This window comes from Phoca vitulina, unplaced genomic scaffold (assembly GCF_004348235.1).
Source record: "Phoca vitulina isolate PV1807 unplaced genomic scaffold, GSC_HSeal_1.0 scaffold84, whole genome shotgun sequence".
In the NCBI taxonomy this organism is placed as follows: domain Eukaryota; kingdom Metazoa; phylum Chordata; class Mammalia; order Carnivora; family Phocidae; genus Phoca; species Phoca vitulina.
The window spans coordinates 5,316,742-5,338,220 of record NW_022589787.1 but is presented as its reverse complement, the minus strand read 5'-3'; the positions used below and the strand labels follow the sequence as shown (position 1 = coordinate 5,338,220).

General features: G+C 44.1%; 1 protein-coding gene across 4 annotated transcripts in view; it reads left to right on the top strand.

Annotated features, from left to right (window-relative positions):
- Positions 1-21,479, top strand: part of CYFIP1 (cytoplasmic FMR1 interacting protein 1) — a 128,026-nt gene that overhangs the window by 44,672 nt on the left and 61,875 nt on the right. For 2 of the 4 annotated variants that reach the window (XM_032395428.1, XM_032395427.1), the window contains 12 exons: positions 4,953-5,075; positions 5,151-5,240; positions 6,437-6,514; positions 6,778-6,879; positions 7,773-7,954; positions 10,956-11,052; positions 11,154-11,282; positions 12,461-12,565; positions 15,036-15,127; positions 16,807-16,924; positions 20,247-20,369; positions 21,173-21,298. In XM_032395428.1, coding sequence (XP_032251319.1) covers positions 4,959-5,075; positions 5,151-5,240; positions 6,437-6,514; positions 6,778-6,879; positions 7,773-7,954; positions 10,956-11,052; positions 11,154-11,282; positions 12,461-12,565; positions 15,036-15,127; positions 16,807-16,924; positions 20,247-20,369; positions 21,173-21,298 — 1,359 coding nt within the window. In that variant the 5' untranslated portion in view covers positions 4,953-4,958. The remainder of the gene's footprint in view (positions 1-4,952; positions 5,076-5,150; positions 5,241-6,436; positions 6,515-6,777; positions 6,880-7,772; positions 7,955-10,955; positions 11,053-11,153; positions 11,283-12,460; positions 12,566-15,035; positions 15,128-16,806; positions 16,925-20,246; positions 20,370-21,172; positions 21,299-21,479) is intronic. The other 2 variants (XM_032395429.1, XM_032395430.1) reach the window with 2 other exon arrangements.

The window sequence follows — 21,479 nt, the reverse complement described above, 5'->3', positions numbered from 1 at the left end:
CTTTATGGTATCACTTATCTCTTGAATTCTCCACTCGTGATCCAGGTAGTTGCTTATCCCTCTTTTTCTCAGCTTTTTTATTCTCCATCATTTTGTATTCTATATCGAATTCTCTCTTCTGCCTCATTTATCCTAGCAGCTAGAGCCTCCATTTTTTATTGCACCTCATTAATAGACTTTCTGATTTCGACTTGATTAGATTTTAGTTCTTTTATTTCTCCAGAAAGGGATTCTATAGTGTCTTCTATGCTTTTTTCAATTTTTTTAATTGGTTGCTCTAGGGATTATAAAGCACACGCTTAACTTTTCAATTTACTTCAAATCAGTATTTGACTAGTTCAAGTGGAATATAGAAATCTTACAGCATGTAGGTCCTTTTGCCTCCCCTCTAATGCCAGCTAGTGTCTTTATAATCGTCATTCTGAACTCTAGTTCCGACGTCATACTTATGTCCATACTGATTAGGTCCCTGGCAGTCCTTACCTCTTGTTCTCTTTTTTGAAGTGAGTTTTTCCGTCTTGTCATTCTTGCAGAAAAGTGTTTGCTTTTCTATTTGTAGAATTGCAGCAATTCTTTTCTTCCAGTTGAGCTCACAGGTGTTCAGAATGATTTGTTAGCTATCTAGCTGAATTCCTGCGACCAGGCAAAACTAAGGTCTCCTACTCCTCTGCCATCTTGGACTATCTTTTTTTAAAAGTTTTATTTATTTCTCTCTTTAGAGAGAGAGAGTGAGCAGGGGGAAGGGCATAGAGAGAAGGAGAGAGAATCTCAAGCAGACTCCCTGCAGAGCATGGAGCCTGATCCCACTGAGGCACTCAGGTGCCCCTGTTTAGACTGTTTATGATCAATGTAATTACTGATATGTTTGGATATCACACACACACACACTTTTTTTTTTTTGTCTTATAAACAGTAGAAATTTATTTCTCACAGTTCTGGAGGCTTAGAAGTCTGAGATCAGGGTGTCAGGGTCCCAGCATCGTCTTGTCTGGTGAGGGTCTGTAATATTCTGCTTTTTAATAAGAAATATGTATTTGGTCTTTATCTGTTTCTTTTTTTTTTTTTTAAGATTTATTTATTTGACAGAGAGACACAGCGAGAGAGGGAACATGAGCAGGGGGAGTGGGAGAGGGAGAAGCAGGCTTCCCGCGGAGCAGGGAGCCCGATGCGGGGCTCATTCCCAGGACCCTGGGACCACGACCTGAGCCGAAGGCAGATGCTTAACGACTGAGCCACCCAGGTGCCCTGGTCTTTATCTGTTTCTGACAGAGCTCCTAAAACCCTTACAGTTTCTTAAGTGGTAAGGAGGATATTGATACTCATAACAAACCCCTTTCAACCACACCTGAGTTTATGGTTAATGAGGTGGCTTTTGGAAAGCCCCTTAAGAAGGGGGCTGGTTGTCAGGATGTGATTAGAGGGTTGGAACTTTCAATCCCACCTTTCTGACCTTGGAGGTTAAATCCTTTGCCAATGGCCAGTGATTTAATCAGTCATTCATGCTCATGTAAGGAAGCCCACAAGGATAGGGTTCAGAGAATTTCTGGATTGATGAAATATGTGGACATTTGGGAAGAGTGTAGAGCACTCAGAGAGGGCATAGAAGTTCATCACCCTTTCCCCATAATTTGCCTTACACCTGTCTTCCATCTGGCTTTTCCTGAGTTATATCATTTATAATAAACTGGTAATCTAGTAAGTAGAACATTTTCCTGAGTTCTGTGAGCCACTCTGGCAAGTTAATTGAACCCAAGGAGGGGGTCATGGGAACCTCTGATTTATGGCTGGTTGGTCAGAAGCACAGGTGACCTGGGCTTTTGATTGGTATCTGAAGTGGAGGAGGGGGCAGCAGCCTTGTAGGACTGAGTCCTTAACTTGTGGGATCTGATGCTATCTGCAGGTGGATAGTGGCAGAATTAAGCTGAATTGTAGGACACCCAGTTGGCATTCAAGAATTACTTGGTGGTGTGGGGAAAAAAGCCACACATTGGAATTGGTCACAGAATCAGAGGACCCTTTTCTAGGTTGTAGACACCAACTTCTCATTATGTCCTTAAATAGCAGAAAGAGGATCCCTATTTTTTTCATTGCTCTGCTTCCTTTTCCTGCCTTCTATTAGGTTGCCTGAACATTTTTAGTATTCCATTTTAATTTATTATATATGATCTTTTCATAAGTTATATTGCTTTTCATAGTTTTTTTAATTGGTTGCTCTAGGCGTTATAAAGCACACGCTTAACTTTTCAGTTTACTTCAAATCAGTATTTCACTAGTTCAAGTGGAATATAGAAATCTTACAGTGTGTAGGTCCTTTTGCCTCCCCTCTAAGGTTCTCTTACATATTACATTTATAGTCAGCAAAACCCTATTAAACAGTGTTTTAATTTTTGCTTTCAACCCCTAAACATTGTTTAAAGAGCTGTGGAGGAAATAGTCTATTCTCTTTGCTCCCTGTTTAACCTTTGGATTGCTTTTGCTTTGTTCTGTGTCCCAAGTCCTTCTGATTATTACTTCCCTTTATCTAAAAGAACTTTGATTAGCCTGTTGTCTATGAGTACTCTTTGTTTTCCTTCATCTGAGAATATTCCTAATTCACCATCATTCCTGAAGGATATTTCACTTGATGTGGAATTCTGTGTTGACACTTCTTTCAGACTTAAAAAGTGTCATTCTACTTTCTCAGGTCTCCTTGGTTTCTGAGGAGAAGTCCACAGGCATTCAAATTGTTGTTCTGTAGGTAATAAAGCATATTTTCTCCGTTTCCAAGATATTTTTCTTTTTTTCTTTACAAGTTAATTTTTTTAAAAAAATTTGAGTATAGTTGACACACAATGTTACACTGGTTTCAGGTGTACAACTTAGTGATTTGACAAGTTTTTACATTATGCTATGTTCACCGCAAGTATAGCTACCATCTGTCTTGATACATCACTATTAACAATATCATTGACTATTCCTAATGCTGTGCCTTGTATTCCTGTGACTTACTCATTCAAGATGTTGGTTTTTTTTTTTTTTCTTTGCTTTAGTTTATAACAGTTTGACTATGGTGTGTCTCATATGGATTTCTTTAGGTTTATCCTATTTGGAATCCATTAAGCTTCTTGAATTCATACATGAGAGTTCTGCCAAATGTAGGAGGTTTTTGGCCATTCTTTTCACCCACTTTCTGCACCCCTTGCACTCTCATGACCATTTCTCTTGTACCAAAGATCCCGTGAGTCTCCTCATTTTTTTCCAACCTTTTTTCTGTTGTTCAGATTAGATAATTTCTATCATTCTGTCTTCAAGTTCACTGAATCTTTCCTTTGCTGTCGAGCTCATGTAGGGGGTTTTAAAAATTTTAGTATGGCATTTTTTAGTTTTAAAATTTCTAGAATTTTTATTTGGTTCCTTATATGGTACCTTTTTTTTCCCTGGCTTTCAATATTTTTCTTTCAGTTTGGGAGTGTTATCATTGTTTGTTAGAGCATTTTCATAGTCATTGCTTTAACTCTGGTACATAATTGTAATGTCTGTGTTCTTTCAATGTCAGTATCTGTTAATCCTTTCCTATAGGAGTTAAGACATTCCTGGTTCTTTGTGTGCTGAGTAGTTTGGGCTGCAGCTGGACATTTTGGATATTATGAAATGGGACTCTGGGTCTTAAGTCCTAGGAGAATGCTGATTTTTTATTTTAGCAGGCAAACCACCTGGTTCAATTTAGGCTGTGGTTCTGACCTGCCTTCTCTGGGGTATGATTCAGTGTCATTTCTGTTCTCAGAGCCTCCACAGTGCCATTTGGATCTGTCCCATGAGAGCCGCCTGTGGCCATTTGGGAGCTGGCTGTGGTCTCGGATTGGGGTGTGAGAGGATCAGATTCATACACATACAGCTTGGGGGTGGGCTCAAAGTTCATGAGCGACTTTATGGGCTTGCTCTTCTGAGATTCGTCCTCTCCACACTGTCCCTGGGGCTTTCTGGTGCCCTGGGGTTCCCTTTTGGGTTCTCCAGCCAGTAGCTGGGGGTTTAGTAACTTGCTCCACCATGCACTTCTACACCCACACCTTGTCTGGCACCCAGTGTTGGGAGGAGCAACCGGGTGCTTCTCCCATTTAGTGTTCTCGCCAGCCTGCCTGCTGCTCTTTCCTTCTCATAGTACGTGTAGCTGCCCCCTGGAGTCCCGTCTGGGTGAGAGCTGCCCCCCGTCCTGTCTGGGGTCAGAGCTTTTTGGTATGTTGCTCTGGGTCCAGAGCTGGTACTCCGTGTATCCCATCCAGGGTCAGAGCAGCATTCAGCAGGAGGCTGGTGTGTGCTGCGTCCTCTCCCCTGGAGCTGGCACAGATGTGTTTAGGTAACACCCACCTCCATTTCTGTGCTTCCCTGCGCTGGCCTCGGAGTTTGTGCTTTCAGTCCCTGTTTCATGTTGGCCGTTGGCCCTCACGTTAGTAGTCCCTACAGGCTGTCCCTGGAGGAAGGGCTCTGACCTTTTCCATCTCTATCGTTAGTGTGTAACCTTGCTTAGAGGAGCCATTTGGGAAGTGTCTGTATGCAGGGAAGTACTGTGGTCCCCTTGGAGGCTGTGCTGGCTTCTTTGGGGCAGACATAGTGTTGAAGAGGACATTCCCTCCTCTGGTCCCATGAGGGGGGTTGTTGGACCCTCCCAGAGAGCCTGCTAGGGACGATGGCTCCAAGGTGGGAAGGGTGACAGGAAGCCAACAGTGTGTGTGGTGGTCCATGTACCCTACACTGTGACACTCCTGGAGGCCAGGAGAGGCTACATCATGACTCCTTTGCCAGCAAGCCCTAGGAGAGATGCCAGATGCTAGGGATTGGCCATGATCACCTCAGCCATCCCCATTGCCCTCAAGAGAGGGGTCAGGCGAGTGGGGGTCTGATTTCCCCACCTTGGAATGATTGTCAGAGTATCTCCACCCTTCCTCACAGCACAGGTGGCTTTTGTTTTGTTCTAGGCCAAGATGGCGGCCCAGGTGACGCTGGAGGATGCACTGTCCAATGTGGACCTCCTGGAAGAGCTGCCTCTGCCTGACCAGCAGCCCTGCATTGAGCCCCCACCATCCTCACTGCTCTATCAGGTTTGTGCTGGGCGGCAGTGGGGTGCCCTGCCTACAATGCTGACCTCCACATGATGGTTTTTCTCTTCCTTTCAGCCAAATTTCAACACTAACTTTGAAGACAGAAATGCATTTGTTACCGGTATTGCAAGATATATTGAACAAGCGACTGTCCATTCTAGCATGGTAATTCCTTCTGCAAGTTTTTGTTTTCCTTGGGGGACTAGTACCTATGATGGCAAATGTACACTTTTTTGGTGTTATCCTGATATGATATGTAGTAAGGAAAAAGAGAGGAAAGTGGATGAAAATGCCTTATGTTTTTAGAGAAGGCTTCGTTTTTCTTATTATAAAAATAATACACATTCTTTCTGAAAATTGAGCACCTATGGCCCAGAGAAAACCTTTGTCAGCATTTGGAGGGAGTCCATTCTCTCTCATTATTTATACCTGGACTCATGCACACAGTTATACACTCAAATGTGATTCAGATTGTGTGAATGAATTGCATCATTATTAGATATTTTAATGATTTCACAAACTTTTCATATATCATTAAAATGTGCCAGAGAAAGTAATTTTTAATAGCTGTCTAGTTCCATTTTGTAAACTTCCCTCAATTTAATTATTTTTGCATGTTTACTTAGTTTCCCTTTTTTCTTTGTAATAAAAAATACAGTGATGACTATCATTCCAAACATACCATTATTCCCATTGGCTAGATTTGTAGAAGTGAAGTTACTGGATCAAAAGTTGCAAACATTTTAAAGCATCTTAAGAACATGATGAAATTGTAGTTGACATTTTTAGAACATCTCTGCACTTTTTACCATTTTTACCAAAGAAAACAATGTGAAAGGAGTAGGCACTAAAGCAGTTTAAAAATGATGGCAGTCTCTTTGCATGGATACTCTCTCTGGATTTTAAGTACTGCAGAAATACTTCCAGCTTTTCCTCCCCTGTGCTAGGAGCGACAGCTGCCTCAGTCTTATGAGCCCAGAGGCTCTCTGTAGCTTGGTGGTAAGGCCTTGAAGACCCTGTGTGCATCTGCCCTGTACTGGCCCCCGTTCCCAGCTTCGGGTCTGCACTGCCAGCAGGTTGTTGAGGGGTGAGTGGAGTGAGGCACAGTGAGTGGCTGTGGCAGGTGCCCTGGGCCGTGCTGGCTCCTGTGCAGCCAGCAGAAGCCATGGCAGTGTTTCGGGCGGTCGTTATGGCCGCAGTGCTGCGTCACCAGCTGTCTCGTGGCATACAGGTCTTGGTACTTGTCTGTCCCTCGAAGTGAGAGTCAGGATAGTCATGCCTCTGGATTTTAGCGACATGGCGTCTCCTTTTTTATGATTGTTTTCCTGTGTGCCTTTGATCTGCCCTGTGTACCCTTGCAGAATGAAATGCTGGAGGAGGGCCAAGAGTATGCGGTCATGCTGTACACCTGGAGGAGCTGCTCTCGGGCCATCCCACAGGTGTCCCCATCCCAGCCAGGCCTCATTCCATCCCTGCCGGCTCTGCCCCCCCACCCCCCCAAACAGACAACACTCCTACCCTTCTGGTTCCCCTACATCTCAGCCAGACCACACCCCCACTCCACCAGCCCTGCCCCCCTCCCCCACCCCACCCCACCCTACCCCACAGCGGGCTGGGACTACCAGCTCTGCCCTAACAACGCCCTGCCCTCTCACTTCTAGCTAAGTTGAAGCCTCTTTATATCATACTTGTTTATTCCTAGGTGAAATGTAACGAGCAGCCTAATAGAGTGGAAATTTATGAGAAAACCGTAGAGGTCCTGGAGCCTGAGGTCACAAAACTGATGAATTTTATGTACTTCCAGGTAAAACAGTGAAATAATCCTAGGAGTTTAATGTAGAGGAGTAGGAATCTGGCCCACTCTCACCTATCACCATGACTTACTAAACAAAGTGCATGGGAATTAAAGCAACCATAACAGCTTCTGAGACAAAAAGGAACAAAGCCTTTGTCAGTCTAAAGCTTTACTGGCCCTTCCAGAATAAATACCTCTTTTGTGTTTCACTTCTCTTGTCTCTTTGAGAGTGAATTTGTATTTCCTCCATGAAGATGGCTGTCAGTTCTAAATGTGTTTGTCATTCTGCCAATTCGCACTTTTGATTCATCTGGTTTTTCAGGTCTTTTCTTTCTCTCAACCTCTCCTGACTGTCCACTTAGTGGTCCTTGTCCTGCCTTGGCTCTTTTGGCCCATTGGTTAGGCAGAGTAGCCACAGGAAGGGGACCTGCTGGTTTTTTAAAGATACATTTTAGAAATGTATGAAGGTTTTAATTATAGATTCCTTTAGCAAAGGGAGAAGATAGAACTTACTAGGAGATGAATTTTTGTTTTATCTTCAAGGTTGTCAAGAGGAACAATTTCCCTACCCCCCCCTTTTCACCTCTGAATGCTAAAACATCTGTTTGTAGACCTTCTATTGGAGCATTTTCTCAGTAACTTTGCTTGAATAATCAACAAAATTCTTTTATTTTAGGGATGTAGTTGGTAAAGTGGAAAATTAATGATGATTGTCACAGAGCAAAGGCCTGTGGAAATTACTTTATAGAAACAAGTCTCTTTACCTGAGCTGTAAATGTCCACTCCTTTGGGTGGGTATTTCATCAAAGAGTAACAGTGAATCCAGATAATGTGCTTGAAGCTGGGCATGGAGTTGGCCCATCACTGACAGCGGCCTTTTTGCCCTCCATTCCTCTGCTCAGAGAAATGCCATTGAGCGATTCTGTGGGGAGGTGAGGCGTCTGTGCCACGCGGAGAGAAGGAAGGACTTCGTGTCCGAAGCCTATTTGATTACGCTGGGCAAGTTCATTAACATGTTTGCTGTGCTGGATGAGCTTAAGAACATGAAGTGCAGTGTGAAGAACGACCACTCGGCATATAAAAGGTGAGCTTTGACCTTGTTCCCCTAGGTCCTTGCAGAGAGTGCTTTGGCAGGCAGGGTGGCTCCTGGTTAGTTGCATGCTCTGCACATAGTAGGTGTGCATCCCATATGTGCTGAAATAATGCAGCTGGTTGGTAGCGGTTATTTGGCAGCCTTAGGACTGTTTGAATACACACTCCTAGGTATGTGAGGGTAGCTGGCAGATTATGTGTATGGCAATGCATCGAGGTGTGCCCTCATAGGCATGTGTACATTGTGGTTTCCTGAAGCTAGAGTGGGATTTGGTCATCCTCAAATGTTTGTTGAGGACCTATGGGTGCTCAGCCTGTGTGGGAAGACAGAAGTACATGAGTCCCTGTTATAGAGGCTTAGGATCACTGCAAGGCTTTTGGCTCAGTAGGCATCTTGGTGAGGGCACAGGCAGGTTCTACAACCTGAGGGCGCCACCTGTGTATGTCATTTCCTGGTTACACATTCTGGAAGGTACACACCATCACAGCAGTGGGCAGAGCTGGCCTGTGGACTGCCGTGGAGTCACACTGAGCTTCCAGGTCGCTGAGACTAGCTCTCCTCCCGAGCTAGAGAGACCTTCTGGAGAAGAGAATTGGAAAAGGTGGGTGTGGCATGGTAGTGTGCTTCTGGAAAATTGTGAGGGACAAATGGTGGCAGGAAGATGGAGGGTGGTCGGTCAGAGCAAAGCGAACTGTCTTCTAATAGACTTCCTTTAGAAAGTCTGTGCTTGGTACTGTTGAAGGCCTGAGTAGCTAGAATGAGATGCTGACTTCTGTTTCTTCTGCTTGATAGGAATCTTGGCTATGAAATTAAATTTGATGAGATATTACTTTGCATCGGAATAGGCTGTAGTTATGCTGTATCCGAAATCATACAACTGTTGCCATGTCTTTAAAATAAAATCAACATGGGATATGGTGCCAAACTGAGATTTAAGGATGAGGTAGCAGTGGGAGTTGGGCTAGATCACCCAGGGTTTAAGCTCGATCCATATGAAGTTAAGTATAGGTATTTATCACCTAGAATTAACTCTGCACAGAAGACTTGATCTTCGAACTAGAGAATCCTTGGAGTTGACCTTATTTGATCTGTTTGTGGGATTGCAAGTAAGCTTGACTCTGGGTGAAGCATGGGAGCTTCTGCGGGGAGAGGGTGGAACTGGCCCAGCCCAGGATAGCAGCAGCGTCTCCTGGCTACACAAGTCACTTGCCACATGATTTTGAGCAGCTGTTTCAACGTTTCTGACTTAGGAAAGTAGGGGTGGTAGACAGCATCAGTGGTTTTTAATTTCAAAAAAACTTTTTCTTTTTTTTTCCTTAGTAGCAGCAGCTTTATTCTGAAAGCCCAGTCTATAAAATAGTTTAAAGATGGGGCTACTCTCTGGAAATTTATGTGTGTGGGGGCCAGTACCCCCCTCCAGGAGCCACCGGGGCTCTCCTGAGCATAGAGAGGGCCTGGAGCACCCCTCTTGCTTTCCAGTGGCTTCTTCCTGTGACCTCTCTTTGGGACCCCCTATCATCTTATCCTCACTTCTCTCAGCCTTTACATACTTACACTCACACTTTTTACTTGCACCCAGTGATAGCTAATAGTATAACCTCTTCTGAGTATAAATGCCGAGATAACCCATATGGTAATGGTGAGGCTTGAGGAAAATAGAAAATAGTATTTTTGATCCCTTCATTAATCTTAGCAACTACTCAAATCAGTAAAGTGAACATTTTAAAAAAGAATGTTATCATTATCAGGGTTCATGTTAAGTTTAACTATATAATTTTTCAAAAACCTGCAGAAATAACAGTGGCTTAAACAAGGTTGCAGATCACTGCTCTCTCACCTGAAAGTCCTGAGGTAGGTGATCTGCAACTGATGAGGGGATTCCACAGTGTTCACACCAGGGCTTCTGCTGTCTTCATGTGTTGTCTCATGGTCCAGGATGGTGGCTTGAGCTCCAGCTATCATTTCTGCATTCCAGTCAACAGGGAGGAAGGAGATTAGAAGGGGTCATAGTATCTTTTATAAGTAAACTTCTAAGTGCCTTGCAGTGTTTTTCATTATATCTCATGGCTCAACCATCGGTCACGTGGATATGAGGCACATTGCTGTAGCATGGAGATTTGGGGTTTATTTCTAAAGAGGCACAGAGGAAATGACTGTTGGCATAAGTTATCAGTCTTTACCATGAAAATTTTTCTTCATTAAAACCCCCAAGTTTTTAGGTTGCCAGACATGTTCTTATGTGGCCAATTTCCACTAAACTTTTGGGGGTCTGCCCTAGATGTGCAGAATGCTTACACCCACCTTCGAATTACTTTGCAAGACCCAGAGAGAGACTCAGTGTGTACCTTGCAGACCTAAGTGTATAGGTAATTCTGTGTGTGCTATTCCCTCTCTCCTCACATCTGCCCTGTGAGTAAGGCAGATGGACAGTTGTTATTATAGATGTGATAAGTGAGGTTCAAGAGAGTTCAGGAGGTTAATCCAAGATCGAGCAGCATATTGGTGGAGGAAAGTGGGATTCTGTCTCTAACCTTTGGCACCAAAACTGTGTGGTCTCTGACTTGTGGGAGGCATGGGCCTAGGGGATTCTTGGCAGAGAACCTGGACAGTGCTGACCATCTTCATTACCATATTGTGGGAGTCACCGAGGGGGAGGCTCTCTTTCTCAGAGTTGGGAACAGATAGCCGGGGGGAGAGGCCAGCGTGCAGGGACCCTCCAGGAAGGCCTGTGGTTGGTACTGCCATATCTCTGAGGAAGTCCGTCAGCTGTGGACAGTGGGGTGGTGAGCTGTCCAGGCTGGCGAAAGAGTGACCTGGAGTCCAGGGTAGACAAGTTTGAGGAGGCTGAAATTATAACTAGCTTCTAAGACTCAAATTTTTACAGATAACTGTCGCCAGATAAAGTAATCTGGATTTTCTATGCTCTTTTTTTTTTTTTTTTTTTTTAATCATTAAGCATATTGGTTGTTTAACTCTTTTTTTGCTTTCAAAGGGCTGCTCAGTTTTTACGGAAAATGGCGGACCCACAGTCCATCCAGGAATCACAAAATCTGTCCATGTTCCTGGCCAACCACAACAAAATCACGCAAGTAAGGCTCACACTCTTGCTGCTCTGGCTGGTGGGACGCATTGCTGGGGCCTGGGGCCCCGAGAACAGTCCGTGGCATGGATCTCGCGCTCTGTATTTCAGTCTTTGCAGCAGCAGCTTGAAGTGATTTCTGGCTATGAAGAGCTCCTCGCCGATATCGTGAATCTGTGTGTGGATTACTACGAGAATAGGATGTACTTGACACCCAGTGAGAAACACATGCTTCTCAAAGTACGTGTGTGGGCATGACCGCTTACATAACCGTGGTGAGAAGAGGCTGTGCTTTGACTATGATCCTTTTGCCAACCTTTTCTTATTCTCATGCTTGCCGTGTGTGTGTGTGTGTGTGTGTGTGTGTGTACACAGTATCCTCTTTGTGCCCATGCACTGCAGGCTCTCAACGCATTCCTATGAATGGGTCCCAGGCTTGACCCCAGTGCCAGTTGGGATCATATGCCACCCCCTGGAGAATGTGCACGTAGGTGAGGAGGTCTGGGGTTGAGGGCTTCTCTCAGCATTAGCTTCTTATAGCAGAGGTTATATCAGGTTCTACTTGTTAAGGATATGATTCCTAGGAATTAAGAATACTGTGTCTCCATGATTATAGTAGACTTTTTGGTCAAGAACATGGCCATTCACCATATGGGAGGCTTTGTTTTCTTTTTTTTTTAAGATTTTACCTATTTATTTGAATGAGAGAGAGGGAGAGCGAGAGAGATCATGAGCAGGGGGAAGGGGTAGCGGGAGAAGCAGACTCCCCGCTGAGCCAGGACCTCGATGTGGGGCTCAATCCCAGGACTCCGGGATCATGACCTGAGCCGAAGGCAGACACTGAACCAACTGAACCACCCAGGCGCCCTGGGGAGGTTTTCAGTGACATTTCTGACTGGGAAGAGGAGAAGGCAGTTCTGCCATTGCATTTGCTCTACTTTCCACCTTTGGGGAGCATAGCCCTGAAGGACCTTGTGCTAGGTGTCCTGTCAGCCCAAAACCTTCCCTGTAAGAGTGGGCCCAGCCCCAAGAGCTCTTCCCGCAGGAGAGCACCGTGCAGGACGACACTGTCTAGTGGAGCACTCTGTGACGGTGGAAATAATCTGTCCGTGCCGTCTGAGCAGGAGCCTCTGGCCATGAATGTTTATGAAAACCCACATTTAGTATCATATTTGCTTGATGAGAGGTGGAGGTGGTATTTGTGCCTGGGGAGGACATTAAAATAGCCACAAGAAATGACACACATAGAAGAAAAACTTCATATGAAGAGATAGCTATTTACTTATAAGGAACTTTTAAAAGTGCTTTTTGAAAGAAGGGTGAACTATCATTTAAATTTTTGAACTGTAGCATTAGAAGTGCTTATGGATAATTAAACTTGCAGGTCTGAGTTTTTTGTGCCATTTTGTGATTTTCAGGTCATGGGGTTTGGTCTATACTTGATGGATGGGAGTGTCAGCAACATTTATAAACTTGATGCCAAGAAAAGAATAAATTTATCCAAAATCGATAAGTACTTCAAGGTGAGTTACACCTTTTTAGATAAGCCTTTTTATCAAGTGTATACAGTTTGAATTTTGGCAGGTAAACCTCTGTGACCCACATCTGGAAATGTGGGCATAGGCAGCGGGGATGGGGGACGTCACTGGCTTCCATCTGCAAAGGCGGCTACCCTCCCTCCTGTTCTGCATCAGTTTTGCCTGGGTCTGAACCTTTTGTAAAGGGAATCATGGCTGTGTGTACTCTTGCATCTGGCTGTTTTCACTCATTTGTTAGATTCATCCCTGTGAGATCCCGCAGCTATAGATAGTCCTTAGGTTTTCATTGTGGTGTCCATTTTATAATTATACCTCAACTTATGTATCCATTCTGTTGTGATGAACATGAGGTCATTTCTGAGTTTTGGCTGGTACGAACAATGCTGCTTTGATTTAGTGCACAGCTCTGCATGTTTCTGTTGAACATATGTGTATCCAGGGCTAGGATTAGGGGCCATAGGCATATACATTTAGGTACAGCCTGACGATTTCCCACACGGCTCTGCTGATTTGCAGAGCCACCAGCTGTGAGTGAGCCTTCCTGTTGTTCTACATCCTCTTCCTCATCCACATCCTCACCAACACTTAGCACTGTCACTTTCTTAGCACTGTCACTTTCTGGGGGAAGAGCATCCTGAAGGGTGGTACATCATTGTGACATTTTTGGCTGGCATTACCTTGTGTTTTAGTTGATCTTTCCCTGATGACTTTTCACGCTGTCTTTCGTGTGTTCTCTTGTGAAGTGTCATTTCAAGCTTCTTGCCTTTTTCCCCCCTGTTGATTTATAGTTCTTTATGTATTCTGGGTACATGTTCTTTGTTGGATACATGTGTTCTAAAATACGTGCATTCTGGGGCACCTGGGTGACTCAGTTGTTAAGCGTCTGCCTTCGGCTCAGGTCATGATCCCAGGGTTCTGGGATTGAGTCACTTATTGGGCTCCCTGCTTAGCGGAGAGCCTGCTTCTCCCTCTCTCACTTCCCCTGCTTGTGTTCCTGCTCTCGCTGTGTCTCTGTCAAATAAATAAATAAAATCTTTAAAAAAATAAAATACATGCATTCTGCCCTATGTGGCTCTCCTTTTCACTTTCTTAAAGGTGTCATTAGGTGAACAAAAGTTCTTAATTTTATTGTAGTCTAGTATATCAATCTTTAATATCCACTTTTTTAAAGATTTATTTATTTTAGAGCACGTGAGAGCAGGAGGAGGAACATAGAGAAAGGGAGACAAGCAGACTCCCTGCCGAGTGGGGAACCCAAGGTGGGGCTTGACCCCAGGACCCTAAGATCATGACCTGAGCCAAAATCAAGAGTCAGACATTTAACTGACTGAACCACCCAGACACCCCTTTAATGTCCACTTTTAGAAATCTTTGTATAGGGCAGGCTTTTGAGAATTTCCTTCTTACCTTCCAGAAGCAGCACCATTTCCTTTTCTATCTAGATCTATAGTCCTCCTCTGCCTGGCCTCTATGTATGATGTGAGGAAGGGGGGTTGACATTTTTAGAATTTTTCTTTTCCCCATTATGGGTATCCAGTTGACCTAGTCCATTTATTGCAAAGGCTGTCTTTTCTCCCATCACTGTGCAGTGTTGCCTGGGTCATAAAGCAGGTATCTGTATGACTGTGACTCTGTCTTAAGTTCTCTGTCCTGCTCCACTGCTCTCCATTCATGCTCCAGGGCCATACTGTGTTAGTTGCTGTAGCTTTCCAATAGAACAGATCTGCTTATCAGGAAGGCTTCAAGTTACGTTCTTCGAGATTGTCTTGGGTGTCATCCCTTTACTGTTCAAAATAAATTGGCTTGCTGATTTCCATATACACACACATATATACACACTACCCATAAGCCATTTTTCTTGGAATATTGTTTGGATTCCATAGATCAGTTCCATAGATCAATTTAGAGGTCTTGACCATATTTTGTTAGATATATCTTTTAGGGTTTTTTTGATGCTATTGCAAGTTATTTGAGAGAGAGAGAGAAAGAGTGAGCGAGAGAGAAGGGGCAGAGGGAGAAGCAGACTCCCCACTGAGCAGGGAGCCTGACTTGGGGCTTGATCCTGGGACTCTGGGATCATGACCTGAGCCGAAGGCAGCTGCTTAACTGACTGAGCCACCCAGGTACCCCAAATTGTTTCTCTTTAGATTTTCATTTTCTGTTTGTTACTAGTATGTAGAAATGCAAATTGATTTTGTGTGTGTGTGTGTGTATTTAGCAACAAGGAAGGTTAATTTTAATATTTGAATTGGTTTTATGAATGTTGGTTCTTAAATTGTATTTTGTCCTTCTTAAAGTGAATATGTAAGTTCCTTACAGTTTTTTTTTTCCTAGTAAATGATTTACAGAGTTAGTTTTCAGCCCATAGTAATTACCAGCATTACTCATTCTTGTGATTGTATTTGGTGACTAAACATACATAATGACCTTATTTTTTTTTGTTCTTTGAATATAGCAGCTCCAGGTGGTTCCACTGTTTGGGGACATGCAAATAGAACTGGCAAGATACATCAAGACCAGCGCCCACTATGAGGAAAATAAATCTCGGTAGGAGGAGAGTGAGCTGTCCAGTTGGAACATTCTGCAATGTTCTCATTGTGGTTTTATAACACTTATTTATCTAGAGAGAACACCTTTGACATTTTTAACCATCTGGAACCAAATGCCCCATATGGTAGGCCTTGTCACTGCTTACATTTAAATTCATTAAAAAAAAAAAAAACTATTTTCTTGGTTAGAACATCCACATTTCAGATGTTCAGTAGAGGCTACTGTGTTGGACAGCGCAGATACAGAGCTTTTCCATCATCTCAGAGAGTTCTCTTGGATAGAACGGGGTGAGAATGTATGAGCTCAAACAAGTGGTGTGCTGGTAAATGCTTAACAACCAGCCCTGCTGGGCAGGGGGGTGTTTGCATTTATATCACAGAGATTATTAAAACTATCACCTGAGGGCCAAATCTAGCCCAGGGCTGTTTTTGTAAGATCTCAGTTGCTTTGAATGGTTTTTATGTTTTTAAAGGCTTTTTTTTCTTTTTTAAAAAAAGAAGACGACAATGGCTATGTGACAGAGACAGTGTAGTCCCCAAATTCTGAAGTATTTACTTTCTGGCCCCTGTGGAGAGAGAGTTGGCCAGTCACTGGCATAAAGGATCTGTAGCTCACAATTACAGATGATAAAAAACATACCATACTTTTTTTTGTAGAGTCCACATAGCCAGTTGAGTCTTGCAGGACGCTTTCGTTGACCCTTGCCAAACGTGTACCTGTAGCCAACCTACAGTTGCAATTCAGTCATGATTTTGAAAAATGCAATTACATCGCAGTCTGCGTGCTCAGGTGTCGGCAGTCTTTTTTTTTTTTTTTAATAAAGGCTGAATTGTAAACACTTTAAGCCTTTGCAGGCCACATGTGGTATCTGTCATATATTCTTCTTTGCTGTTGTTGTGGTTTTGTTTTTTAAACAATGAAAACGTAAGTACCATTTTGTATGGCTCTAGGGCCATACAAACACAGGTTGTATTTGGCCTGTGCTGTAGTTTGCTGACCTCTGTGCTAGCTTATTTCTTAATAAATCTGCCATTGAACTTGATATGCCATCCAGTTAGGTGTTGAGTGTGAGGGAGCAGTGGTTGGAGCCCCCAAAGCCCATGCTTTCTGCCCGAGAGCTCCAGCAGCTTTGTTAATAAACTTTTTTCCACTAAATTGCCTGTTTGCTGCTGAAATGGTGTGTTGTGCACATAGGTAGTTATGGCAGCACTCTCTAACTTCCAAGTAACGTCAGTTTTCAGTTCCTAGTAAGGATAACTTTTGTTTCTGAGTCTTTGGCGGACTTGTTCCCTACTGTAGCTTCTATTTTCATATGTGAGTGATAAAGATGTGTGTTAAGGGGCCCTTGCGAGGGTGATGCAGTGCCCTAAATCCAGCAACAGCTCTCAGCTTTTCTGAAAGTAGTTGGCTGATGAAGGAGAAATTACAATTCCTTTTCTAAAACAGGTATGAGAAGGTAGGACGGTGACCGTGGCACAGAGGGATGGGGCTGGCCCGGCTGTTTCTTTGCTAAGAATTCATGTTCTCTCCAAGCCTCTGTGTGCTCGCCAGCATGCAGGACCAGTGGGCCGCCCTGTGTGCCTGCTGTGCGTGTGTCCCCGGCCACCCCCCGTGGTGAAGCAGAAATCTTCTGCAGGCACCTCTTCAGGTAACACACCTTTCCCCTTCCCTGCCAGATGGACGTGCACGTCGTCCAGCAGCAGCCCGCAGTATAACATCTGCGAGCAGATGATCCAGATCCGGGAGGACCATATGCGCTTCATCTCGGAGCTGGCTCGCTACAGCAACAGCGAGGTAGGTGGGCCTTCGGTGCCCGCCCGTGCCGGTACCTCCCGCCAGGTGTGCGGGAATCTTTGGCTGGATGGGAGGACATGTCCTAGGTGCCCAGAGGAGGGACTGGAGTTGGGGGTAGGAGGAAGCACTGTCCCTCAGCTGTGTTCCCGCTTGGCAGCCGGGTTTTCTGTGTCCTTGTTCGGGCTGGTCACACTCTCCCCACCTGCCAGGCACAGCTCCATCCAGCCCGCCAGTGTGTGGGGTGGACAGGAGTGGGGAGGTCTGAGTGCAGAGAGCAGTGGGAATGTCATGTCTCACATGTGAGCAGGCAGGGCAGCGAGGTCAGGGACGTAGCGATGGTCCATGGTATGCGTGCTACACATAGTCTTAGAGGGACCTGTGGACTTGAGACCACATACACAGGTCTGGTCTTTGAGACTCTGGTCCCTCAGGGTTTTCAGGAGGATCATTAACATTTGGAAGGAACAACTCTGTGTGTTGGCCCCACGCGTTGCAGGATGATGAGCTCCCCTGTCCTCCACCCAGCAAACACTAGCCATCATATAACCGGAATGACTGGAAGACAAGCCCAGATGGCTCAGAGCACATGCTAGCTCCAAGCAGACCCCTGATGGCCAGCTCCCCCAGGAGGAGGTGCTGTCTCAGTGTCTCCCCAGCTGCCGGCACAGCCCACAGGGTAGAGACGGAGGCAGGGGCTGATAATGGCTGTAAACCGAATTTCTGGGAAGCTCTCAGACGACATGTAGGGCTGATTTCTACCCTTAAAAAAGGTGTACCTGACAGCATGTGTGGCTCCTGTCTGTTTTCCCTCTGATGTCTGCTGGAGTGCCTTTTAATAAGAAAAAAGAGATCTATCTTTGAATGCTCTGCTCAGCTTATTTTTAAACAGCTTTATGGAGATTTAATCCACATACCATACAATTCACCCATTTAAAATGTACAATTCAGAGGTTTTTGTTTATTCACTGAATTCTGTAACTACCACCACAGTCCATTATTGGAACATTTTCATTACCCCCAAAAGCAACTCCGTACCCATGTGCTTCTGATCCCTATATAGATTAGAGGTTCCAACCACCCTCTCCTTTGGGTTTCCCATGTGTCTTATAGAGATAAGGGCTCTTTTTACACATGACTGTAATCCCATTATCACACCTAAAAAAAATCAAGTATTCCTAATGTCAGAGTCATTGTTCAGTTTTCTCTGTTGACTCAAAGATGGTTTTATTTTTCTGAATTGATTTGCCTCAGGATCCAAATGAGTTTTATACACTGTAGTTGGTTGGTATATCTCTTTGAAGATGTGTCCCTTCTCCATCTCTCTTGCTCCCTGTGGGGTCGTATGGCGTGACCTCTGTCCCCTGTGCTTCCTCTACGTGGATGATTAGATCTGAAGGCCTGATCAAACTCTGCTTCCATCCTCTCAGTACAGCTGGCCCTTCACTGGCCGTGCTGCAGACTGCTAGAGTGTCTGGCCATCTCTCTCCAGAGTGTAGACAGCCATTGTCCACTGCCAAATGTATGAGTTCATTAGGGCTGTGACATGATGGTCTTCCAGTCCTTTCACTCCTTCTCAACTCCTGACAGCTGAGCCTTGCTCTGCAGTATGATTCCTTCAGGAGAGACAGGTCAGAGCTGGATTCCGTTGCTACGTGTATCAGTTTTTCAAATAATTGATCCTCTAGCATCATCTAAGGTGGCAAGCTTTTTGGAGTCCCGTTTTGAAGTTAATCTACTTCAGTTTCCATCTTTTTCCCCCTTCAAGCTGAGAATCCTGGTTCTTAATGACTACAGGATATTTTGACTTGATGTCTTAGTATACACTTAGCAGTCTTAAAATAGCAATACCAACACTGCTAATAACAATATAATTATTAGAAACAATATAATTATATATTGTAATATATAACATTACAGTATTATAATGACAATATAATTACTAAAAGTTGTTTTAAGATTTATTTTTTAAGTTAATTTTGCCCTTAAATTTTCTCCCTCCAGGGATAGAGATCAAATCATTGGGCTTGCTTTCTCTTTCTTTCCCCCTTCCCTTCTCCCTTTCCCTTTCCCCTTCCCCTTCTCCTTCCCTCTTCCCTTCCCTCTTCCCTCTTCCCTTCCTTTAAATCATTGTTTTTCAGAGTCACTTGAAGTGGTTTGTTTTGTGTTGGTCTCAGCCTATAGTGATAGTGATGCCTGAAGGACTCCCCTATCTTTGGCAGCCCCGTAGACATTTCCCTAAGTTGAGCCAATACTGTAGCTGCACATGCCCCTGTGGTTCTTACTATGCTTGCAAGATGCACCTCAGCAATAACCATCAGGGAATTTTGAGAAAAAGAAGGATTATTACTTACACATTCTGGAAGGCACATGGCATGCCTGGAGCCACAAAGTGAAGTGACAGGTAGAGAAGGAGTGTGGATCTGAGACTCTGCCTTTATTGGGGCCCAGGGTGGGGTACCTAGGATTTCATGGGTTTACTCTTTATTGGCAAATTTCAAACATAAGAGCAGGAATTAGGGCACTAAAGTGGGGTCACTCGAGTGATAAGTTACTAGGTCACCCAGAGCTTTCTAAGGGGGGAGCTTCATAGATGGAGCTGCCTGGCTCTTTATCTACTTGTATAGCTGGCACTGTGTTTATTTTAGATGGATGTCCTTGAAATGGATGCCTCCATTTGGCATCCAGTGGCAATCAAAAGCTTAATGCCAGGCACTTACACTGTAATCAAAAAAGCTTGTCACGTACCTGCACTACATTGTTCCTCTGTGCGGTCATGAACCCAATTCTGTACACACTTTAATTCATGCTTTCATCTTGCTTTTGAGTTTTAGGGATTGCTTGTGTCCCATAACTTAATTTTCTGTCATAATTCCATTACATGTTTATGTGGTTCCAAAGTCAGATGTACAAAAGGAGGTATATTCAGAGAAGTCTGCCTTCCTCCCCACCCTATGCCTTCCTGCCCTTTAGGTAACCATTCTTAAATATAAGTTTTCATTTTTTGATATAAGCAGATGCACATGATGTGCATGTTTTTCTTTATTAGCTAAGTAGACGCCTAACTGTGCACATGGTTCTGTTAACACCATGTCCTAGAGATGCCGCCAGCACCGTCTGCAGAGGTGTTCTCTTCTTTGAGAGCTGCAGAATGTCCACTGTCAGGGCTCTGCTGCGGTAAAGGGTCCTGTGCCCCCATCATTTCATCATTTTGCAAATGCACCTTTCCTGTAGATTCCTAGTGGATTTGCTAGGTCCTGGGGAAATGCCTAACTGGTTTTTCTAGATAATGGGGTGACTTCTTGCTGTTCCTGTGGTGCTCCAGGTTGTCACAGGGTCGGGCCGCCAGGAGGCTCAGAAGACAGACGCTGAGTACCGGAAGCTGTTTGACCTGGCCCTGCAGGGCCTGCAGCTGCTGTCACAGTGGAGTGCTCATGTGATGGAAGTGGTAGGCACTCTGTACTTGCTTTTGTCTGCAAATGCCGACATCTGAAAGAACGTCTACCCCTGGTTGGTTAGAAGTGCTTTTCTTCCCAAAATCACCCAAGAAATTGACTAAATGATATTTTTTCTGCATTAACTTTGGTCTTTGGATCAAGAACGAATTGGCTTTTTATCTTTGATCCTAGAAATAAAAATCTCTATCACTATAAATGTTTCTTAGATGGCTCAAAGTACATTTCATTTATGTGTGTTACAAATAAAAAGGGCCTCATCTTTTAAAACATACATACCTTTATGATGATTTTTAATTCTCATTTTTATAAAATGTTTGCTCTGTGGAGTTCCAGCCATCGGTTTCTTTTGTTTAGCATTAGTAAAATAGTTTCTGATGCCATATGAAGATTTGGATACCTGTTAAGTCATAGAAGATTTTTCTTTTTGTTGCTTATTTTGACCAGATAAAAATTGTTAAGTTGGATGAGTACGTGATCATTTGAAAGGCTGATTTTTTTTTTTTTAATGAAGTAAATACCTAGTCTTAAGATATTCAACACAATAGATCCAGGACATTTTACCTTATGTAGTTCTTAAACCTGAAGTTACATGGCCAGAATGTCTTGCAGTTTTATGGGGATGGACTTGGTGTGTGAGTGTATGTGTGAGCATGCATGCATGTGTGTGAATTTCAGATACAGCTAACATTAGAAGGCTGGCCTGTGGTCGCTTCGGGGATAGTCATGTCAGTATGACCAGAACATAAGCATTTTGCATTCAGTGTGGATGTCTCCCCCTTTCTGACCACACCAGTATTCATGGAAACTTGTGCACCCAACGGACAAGTACTCCAACAAGGACTGCCCGGACAATGCCGAGGAGTATGAGCGTGCCACCCGCTACAACTACACCAGCGAGGAGAAGTTTGCCCTGGTGGAGGTGCGCTTTGCTTTCTTTTCCTCCACAGCTCTGGCCTCAGACTGCCTTCCCATTCACAGCAAAGGCAAAAACTTGAGTAAAATTCAATGCAGTTTCATGTTGTCGCTTCTAACTGAGCCAGCCACGTGGCCCCCCGAAGTTAGTTTTTAAAACACTTCTGGCTCTGCTCTATCTCACTTTT